The 9,180-nt window shown below is 43.4% G+C and overlaps 1 protein-coding gene across 2 annotated transcripts; it reads left to right on the top strand.

Annotated features, from left to right (window-relative positions):
• Nucleotides 1–4,022: 4,022 nt before the first annotated feature.
• Nucleotides 4,023–8,993, top strand: LOC100843938. 2 transcript variants are annotated; one of them, XM_014897092.2, is made up of 7 exons: nt 4,023–4,207; nt 4,343–4,656; nt 6,202–6,479; nt 6,643–7,035; nt 7,175–7,648; nt 7,739–7,835; nt 7,972–8,993. In XM_014897092.2, exons 2-7 carry the CDS (start codon nt 4,500–4,502, stop codon nt 8,721–8,723), a joined length of 2,151 nt encoding a protein of 716 aa, XP_014752578.1. In that variant the 5' UTR covers nt 4,023–4,207; nt 4,343–4,499; the 3' UTR covers nt 8,724–8,993. The 2 variants fall into 2 exon arrangements, with proteins under 2 accessions (XP_014752578.1, XP_003562178.1); XM_003562130.4 differs by having other exon boundaries at nt 4,025–4,207; nt 7,757–7,835.
• The last annotated feature ends 187 nt before the right edge of the window (nt 8,994–9,180 follow it).

Below are 9,180 nucleotides of genomic sequence, written 5' to 3'. Positions count from 1 at the left end.
GCTTTGGTTTGAGCCTTGTCATGTTTGAATCCAGTACTTTATCATGATTCAGGTTCAATTGTCCAATAGTAATTTGAATTTGATGCATACCGTGTTTACCCTGTTTCTACGGTGTGGAGTAAATATGGAAAATCAGCCTAGTTAGCTAATTATATAGTATACCAGTGAGTGCCAAACTGCCAACAGGTATTATCATAACAATTTATAAATATAAGAGTCCTAGCTTTGTCCTAATTAAGCTTGATGTTTGACCAAATTTATAGAAAAATATATCAACATTTAAAATATCAAATAATTATATTATGAAAATACATATCATAATGGATTTATGAAACTAATTTAGAGTAGTAAATGTTGATAATTTTTTATATAAACTTAGCCAAAGCTTAATAAGTTGACTTAGGACATAGCTAGGACTTCTTACATTTAGGGACGGAGGGAGTACTTGTTCTCTTTTTGTTCAAGAAAATGTTTTTCTTTTCTTTCTCGAACACATAGCTAAATGCTCTAACTGATTCTTCCTTTTCCAGAATAGCATTTTCATGCTGAAAGAAAAATCAAATATCCGAACTTGTCATGACAACCACTATGACTTACGAATCAGAGAGTATTAAACCAAGTAAAAGCTTCAGATAGTGACAGAACCTGACATAAGCAAAATGGCCGCTACTTGCCTAAAGCTCTAAATGACTTACTTTACAGGGCAGTTATGGTCCTATACTCCCATGGGTATATTAATCATCACAGTCAAGAAAATGACACCAGTGGGAACCGAATTTAGAGTTTTGGGCTGCTACAGGGAAAGAAGCAGAAACTTTATGCCTTATAAGTTGAACTGTACTGTCTACATTGCAATCAGATAAAGTGATTTCCTGTTCTATTATACGTATCGTATTGCTTCATAACTTGGTGCAAGGTATTCAGATATCTTCCCTTGTTTGGGTACTAGCAGATTCTCGTGGAAGCCAAGATACTTGCACATAGCCTACTTTTGGCCTTCAAAAGTTGGGAGGCTAGGGGGTGGCCTACCCTTTCGGCCACAACTGTTGTGTTTTTTTCCCCTTCTGATTCCTCTTCCCCTCTAATCAGAACCGACACTGCATTCAGCTCTGCAACCTTTATGATTAAATAACTTTTGTGAAATGCTTTTGGATGGAATATATCTCAGCATATCTTAACTGTAGTTATTTCTGTACGTATCTAGGTTGAAGTACTTTGCTTGCGGCTTGCACAGGCCACCCATCTCTCCATGGATGGCAATGTGGTCACTCAAGGTCTGATCCCAATACCACCTCCAAAGTTGTAAGAATTATTCCTATCACAGTAATTTAATTGCTGATCATGCATCTTTTATCCTAAACTAGTACTGTCATGTAGCTGTCTGTCTGAACCTGTAAGGCCACCAGCAAAAATACTAGAAACAAATATTTTTAGGAGGTCTCAGGTTCATGCATAGAGTTAATAGTTCGATATCAGTCTAAGAAAAAAGCAAGTCGTGAAAGCAAAGGAAGATTATTCTTCAAAAAGCCTGGAAATAAGACGAACTCTTTTTGATTGGGCATATAACACATGGAGATTAAGACCTTAATCATTAGTTTGATCAGTATGCATGTTTTGTCTCTGGCATCATTACCAAGATACATGAGCTGATTTGCTGGGTCCAGGTGGGTTAAATTCCCCCCTTTTCTGTTCACATTCCTTAAAGCCATGTGAAGTTGTGGAGATTTGTGCTTCCTTTGCTAATCGAGCTGCCCGATCATACTTCATCGTTTCATTAGATTAAGCTCAAGCCCAAGTACTAGATAGATAAATCACCCTGCTTTTAAATTTTAAATGAATTGCGTCATGTGTGCCCTTCCTGCTTACTCTAAGCTGTCGGATCTACCGACTAGTTTTACCAGCCTATGACGTCACCATGTTACCTTGAGACATTTTAGTCCTTTCATGCAGAAAACTTCTTTCATCAGCGTCACAACTCACAAATCGTAATCACGGTTAAAATTGCGCACCAGCACAACAATCTCAGGTTTAGTACCGTTGATGTTCTTTAATTGTTCCCTAATTAAATTGTCAAACTAAAATATGCTCCCTCCGTTCCATATTAAATGACTCAAATTTGTGTAAATATGGATGCATCTATGCTTAAAAAGCGTTTAGATACATGTAATAGAAAGTCATTTAATATGGGACGGAGAGAGTATAATCCAGTCTCAAATGCGGCATTGTCGTAGGCCAAGTAAAAAACAATCTTACACTCATGTTTGTGATGGTAACTTCATGGAGTATATATGTAGAATACTACAGTAGGTTATAAGATCATAGGGATGGTTTTGGGTTTTGGAGATACCCGTTCCGATGTGTGGGGTGGGGAGAAGCATAAACTCGAAAAGGGGAAAGGAACCTAAAGCTGGCCTTGCCTAGCTAGCTAGGAGGAGGGGGTGGGTGTTAGATAATGGATTGATTGACGAAAAGGAAAAGTGGCCCACAAGCTATGCATCTATATCACACCATTCATCAGCCGCAAGTTGGAAAGTGCCCAGGACCCAGCTCTCGATCTATTGATCTTGCAGCCTAGCACTGCTTGCCATGTAGGCCTCCTAGCAGTCAGTATCAAGGGAGAACGTGTCGAAAGCCTGGGCATCACAGTACAATTGCTGGATCGTCATATCACCTTTAGTTTTAAGTTCCTTTTTGTAGTTTTGCTGATCGAGAGAGTTAGATCGATGCTTGGTCGCCATTATTGGCTCGTTGCACGCCGTCGAGACTGGAATTAACTGGAGGGTATAATACAATTCGACCGCAGAAGTGGGGAATAAACCGACCCATCGTAGTCAGCCGATCCCCTATCTGCTGATTTTGACCTTGTTTTCTTTTGTCTCTCTTTCGGTGAAAGGACGGCGGTTGTGGACTGTAAATTTTACCACAGAATTCACTATCAGTATATACTGATGATATGAATGCAGAAATGTTTTGGGTATATTAGTGGGTCCTCCCGGTGACTGTTTTCCTCGTCACCAGCTAGCTCCAAGAGAAGCCTTTTTCAGTCCTTTCCAGTGTGGACAGTGTGAGCACAATCTCTATTTGGCTCCTGGGTTTTCTGATGCTGATGGCGCAATCTTTATCAGCAGCAATGCTAATTATCTGCACATTCATTAATTAAGCATGTCAAAGCTAGCTGTCTGTGCAGGTCTGGCTATATTGCATTCTTGCTATGAGCTGTGTACCTACATAGTTACAGATAGCATATTTGTGTTATGGTAACAGGTGAAACTTAATTATCTGCTAATCTTAGAGGTGAACCGGCTCCTTGAATATTGGTAGTTTTCTGGAAAGTAAACTTGACTGGGGTGCACAAACCAGCTATTTTCTTACCAACTGTAGCTTGAACACTACACCCTTTGGCAAGATACAAAAACCAAGGCTCATAGGAGCATGCAGCAATTATAATGACTTTCCTCTTCTCTTGGCAGTGTCGCCAAGGTGGCAACTCTAGATCAATTGAACAACCAGAACGGCAGGTAAACTTTACAGTTAATACAGCCCCTATGCATGCAGCATTGCCACTGATCAGTCAGTTGAGAGACAGTTAATCAGTCCTGGCAAAAGCATCTACAGTACTACTACATGCATTAGGCTGCTAATTTAATCATGCAATGGGCACGCACACCGAGGCAGGCATGCATGCATGCAGGGGACCCGCCCGGCAAAATCTACATGGGGCCGCGTGTGTGAACGTGACGTTAACCGTCAAAGGGAAGGAGGAGGGGGCAGAAAAAGCGCGGGAATCGAGTACCAACCTTGGGGCCCTCACTCTTTCCGAACAGGAGCTGACTAGGCACAAGCCTTGGTAGCCCACAACGCAGCCAATGGCGGCCTTCCATAGCTGCACCCCATAGCTTAGCTTTGGCCTTGGCCAGCCAAAGACGAGAGGAGGGGATTGGGATATTTCCCTATTTCGTACCGATATAAAGCACAACTGACGCAAGACACAAACAGAAAAGCAAAAGCAAAGGAGCTAGCTAGAGAGAGACATAGAGACAGAGAGCTGCATAGCTAGCTTCTTGTGAAAGATGAGAAGAATCCAAACTTATATGCCACATAAAATAGCCTCCCAAACTTTGCTATAAAGCCACACACCCCTCCTTGCTCCTTTCCCTCCCTCCTCTCTTCTTCCTCTCCTTGAGCGCCATTAGCCATTAGCACCAAGGTCTCTCCTCCTCCTCCGCCTTCTCCTCTGATCTGCTAGCTTCTCCTCTCTAACATAGATATTTGACAGTTAATCTTTGTTAGTTTCTACATATCTATGACTCATGTGTGCGTTTGTGTCATTGCAACCTTGCAGGTTTTGTACATTGTAGCTGATCATTCATTCCTATAGCCATTGAAGCAAGGCTGGTGTGGCTGTCTGCATTTTAGCTTTGGATATAGCCCTGCCTGCATATATATAGCTCCGAGCACCCCTTTTGCTGTGAGAGTTTCGAGAGAGGAGGACGAAGCAAATGGCACCGGTGAGTCTGCCTCCGGGTTTCCGGTTCCACCCCACCGATGAGGAGCTCATCATCTACTACCTTAAGAGGAAGATCAATGGGAGACAGATAGAGCTCGAGATCATTCCAGAGGTCGATCTTTACAAGTGCGAGCCATGGGATCTTCCAGGTACGTTCCTAATTTGCTCGTTCTTGCCGGTTTCTATGTTTGTATTGACTCATCTCAAGTATTCAATCCAGCCCTATGTCCATGTAAGCTTCAGCAGTTAATTCCCAACCTTGGCTTGCTATAGGATCGACTAGCCAATTTCATGATTAACTTTAGTACGTAGTAAAATTGGGGATAGCTCTAATATGTACTTAAAGCAATACATAATTCTCAACTAGTTGTTAGTTACTTATTTCGATTGCTCTTTTGGATATATAGATGTTTGGATTACACTTCTATAAGTCTGTGAATTAACTATGTGGGATTCTGCACTGCATATACCTTCATTGTTCTCCAAGGAAAGCACACACGTACAGCTCAGATATTTGTATTGGATGCCGTGTTGTGAAGACACTAAGCAATCTTATTCAATTCTTGTACTACATACTATCCCTCCCAAGAAATACCAATGCCTATTCTTGAGGAAAGAATAATACACCCATTCAATGTTCCCTTCTTGATGAGCACTTCATCGTCCTATTGTAGTTTACATATATCAAATAATCACTGGCCCTTGTCAATTACAACTAAACAACACACATGCATGCATTGGATATGCTTTTCTACGTCGCAAGAAATGTTTTTACTTAAGAAACATGTACATAGTTTGGTGACTATTTTAGTACCATCTCAATTTCTAGTTGGTTCAAACATATATATTTCGCTATTTTCTTTTTCTTTTTCAATTTATTAAAAGCCACCCCTATCAGAGTGCGCTCTGTATGTGTAAAAACAAAGTTAACTATACAGTGAAATTTGCCTCACTTTAAAACATTACATGCACACCGAAAGGTGTGATATAGATAGATGTTGCTCCTTTATGTGGAAAAAAAATTAATTTTCCAAAAGAAATGTCAAAATTCTGCCAAGTGTAAAGATTATCACATAGACGTGTCTCTCTGTCCCTGCTATGAGCTACTTGAAAGGGCAAGAAATCCTTTATCTTAGCAACAAACAAAGCTAAAGCTTATATATTTTGGATCATGTCACAATCACGCAGAGATGTGAAGAAAAGATATATTCTCTTTACCAACTTGCATTTTGCTTTCGGGCTTGACAATTTGCTAAAAAGTAAAAATCACCCTGCTGCATTGTATGAAACGAGCAAACAATTCGGGAAAACCATTAGGTGCAGTAAAAAACTAAAAATAGAAGATAGAATGAAGATGCTTCTTTTTTCTTCTTTGTTAAGTGACAATATAAAGCAAAAAATTAAGAAAGGGAGCTGAAAGATGGCCCCAGTCAAGTCAAGATGAACAAAAGTTGCTTAAGTCAAGTAGTTGAACAAAAGTTGCAGAGCTTCCAAGACATCTATATAATGCATACGACATAGAGATGTATATTCTTGTCTAGTTTTTCTTTTCAACTATGGTAGGCTAGCTAGACACATGCAAGTTCTACAATTAGCTCTCTAATTAATCATGGTTAAGGCACGCCTACTGCTTATAAAAAGGCTTTTTATAATGGGATATCGTAGTCTGACATATCTCCTAACTGAATTTCCAGAAAAATCATTCCTTCCAAGCAAAGACCTGGAGTGGTACTTCTTCAGCCCTCGAGACCGCAAGTACCCTAACGGGTCTAGGACAAACCGCGCAACCAAAGCCGGGTACTGGAAGGCGACAGGGAAAGATCGCAAAGTGAACTCGCAGAGGCGTGCAGTTGGTATGAAGAAGACCCTGGTGTACTACCGTGGCCGAGCCCCACATGGTTCTCGCACGGACTGGGTCATGCACGAGTACCGCCTCGACGAATGCGAATGCGAGATCGACAATGGCTTACAGGTACTACATTACTCCTAATTCATGTCCAAATTTCTGTACAACAATGTGGGTACGTACTAGTAGATCATGAACTCCAAATGTGAGGTTGCACATGTCATTACTGGTGTAGATCATAGGCCTCTGACTCTGACACAATTAATGTGTTTGCATTTTCTGTATTCAGGATGCATATGCACTATGCCGGATTTTCAAGAAGACAGCTCCGGGGCCAAAGATCATAGAGCACTATGGCGCAGTACAGTACCATGCCGAGCAGCCTCAGTGGGGGACAAGCTGCAGCGTCGAGCGCTCGCCGACGCTGGATGTTTCGTGCGATGGAAGAGGCGGTGCCGATGAGTTTGAGACCAGCAGCTTCTCTTTCCCGACGGAGGCGGCGCCAATGGCGTCCAGCTCCATGCACGGTGGCTGTGGGTTCGGGATGCCGATGATGAGCGGCGGTGCACCTCAGGAGGACGGCAGATGGATGCAGTTCCTCAGCGAAGACGCCTTCAACGCCACCAATCCCTTCTTCATGAACCCTGCATCTGCCTCCAACTTTTCATGCTTTCCATCCAAGGTACATATATACCTACACAGATACAATACAGAAAACAATGCTACTGTCTCAAGACTTTCAGTAGGAGTAATAATTAGTAATGCAAGAACAGTACAGTAGTAAACTTGAGTGCTAGCTAATTGGCGCACACATTGAGCAGGTGGATGTGGCACTAGAGTGTGCAAGGCTGCAGTACAGGCTCGACCTGCCTCCACCATTGGAGGTGGAGGATTTCCCACAGGACGTCAGCCTCGACACGAAGACGGGCATCCTCCGGAGCAACCCCAATGAGGTTGACATCCTCCAGGAGTTCCTGTCAGTGGCCTCAGCGTCGCAGGAACTGATCAATGGCAGCAGCAGCAGCTACACTGAGACGTGGTTAGGTGGTGCCGGCACGAGCAGCGCCGGCAACCACTACATGAACGAGCTGTCCTCTCTCGTCGATCTCGGGGCGACCAAGGCGAAGGAGGAGGCCGACAATTTCTACCAGCTGTGCAGCATTGGTGCGTCGATGACGAGCCGCGATGAACCGGCAAGGCTGGTTGAGATTAGTGACATGGAGGAGTTCAAGGAAGAGAAGAGGCGGGTGGAGAACCTCAGAGGTGTCAAGCTGGTGAACAATGACCTCGGAGAGGTAATTGCTTACTTCCACAAAAATTAGACATCTATATATCTTTGATCCTTCAGCAGCAGTAGTATATGGTAGTTTAATTGATTACAATAGTCGATTTTTCTGAAGCAGATTGTTGTAGAAGGAGATGAAAACAATCAAACAGAAGTCATCACGCATTATCCTATAAAAGATGCTGCAGACACATCAGGTACTTGAATTTTGGCTGTAACTTAGCTCTGAATTACCAAGCTAGACTAGACTAAACAACAACATAGAACTAAGCTAGCCTTAAAGCCTTCAACCTTGAAGCACGCACGCAGTACTAACTGAGTGCTAGATTGCAGGAGAAGCCGGTCATCACCTGACCGATGCCACTGACGCAGTCGGCATTGACGACACGGCCCCGATCTTCTCGCAGTCTCAGCCTGACGACTTCGCTATCATCGCTGCAGCTGGTTTCCATGACGAAGAAGGCGAAAATGCGTCCCTGGATCTGTACGACAAGCAGGTTGTCGACGTCCAGCACGGGCTCTTCGTCTCACGGGTTGGCGCGGCGGAGACGTTCTTCCACCGTGTCGAGCCGCCTAACAAGGTCAGCTTCCACCTGAATCCAGCAGCGAACAGCAGCGTCGGCGTCGGCAAGGCGATCTCCGAGAAGATCCATTGTTCTTATCATTATCTCCCCGTCACGTCCAAAGTTAGCGGTAGCAACAAGGTTTCTTCCATCTTCAGCAAGGTGAAGGCACTCGTCAGGGACAAATTCATGGCGAGAAAGCCGTCATTGTCGCTTCACCGAAGAAGGTCTGAAGAAACGGCGACAGTGAGTGAGCTGCTGCAGATCGTGTCACTCCTCTTGGCAGCACCCAGCAGCAACAAGGAAGTTACTGAGCAAGGAGATCTGGTGGCCAGGAAGAAGGCCAAGGAACCGGTGATGATGAAGCCGCCGGTATGGGGTTGCGATGATGGGTGCAGCAATCCGTGGCTTCCCAAGAGGAACAACAATAAGGGCATTTCCGGCATGTTTTTGAGTGGGAAATGGGCGTTTCTAACCTCTGCATTATTGGCCATCCGCGCCCCAGCTGGCTCGTGCAACTGATCACTGAAACTGAAGGTCTAATTTCGATTCATCTATCGTCACATGTAACAACACTGTTGATTTGTTCTTGTATTAACCTTGGTAGCTCGTGCGTCTGTTAATTAATTAATTAACTGGTGTATAACTTGGAGGATGTCGTCACTATTTGTACGCATGTATACGTTGATGTATTAAATTGTACCTAATTAAATGTTGTTGTAATTTGTAAGTTCGAGACATACATATATTATATGGATATACATAAACAGCGCTGGTCAGCGTATTTCTTCTGTTCTTCGCGCACGTTTATTTTGGCATCAACTGAAACGACTGAAATTTCTTTGGAAGTGAAAACCATGCTGGCAACAACAGTCAAGTGCTAATAGCCAAAAGAAGAAGCCATCCAAAGCACGCAGAATTGGCAGCAACAGCACGCCCACCAGTCCACCACATGTATACGGAGGCAACGGGACCGGCT

This window comes from Brachypodium distachyon, chromosome 1 (assembly GCF_000005505.3).
Source record: "Brachypodium distachyon strain Bd21 chromosome 1, Brachypodium_distachyon_v3.0, whole genome shotgun sequence".
In the NCBI taxonomy this organism is placed as follows: Eukaryota; Viridiplantae; Streptophyta; class Magnoliopsida; order Poales; family Poaceae; genus Brachypodium; species Brachypodium distachyon.
The sequence above is the reverse complement of the archived record's forward strand: the minus strand, read 5'-3'. Positions and strand labels throughout refer to the sequence as shown.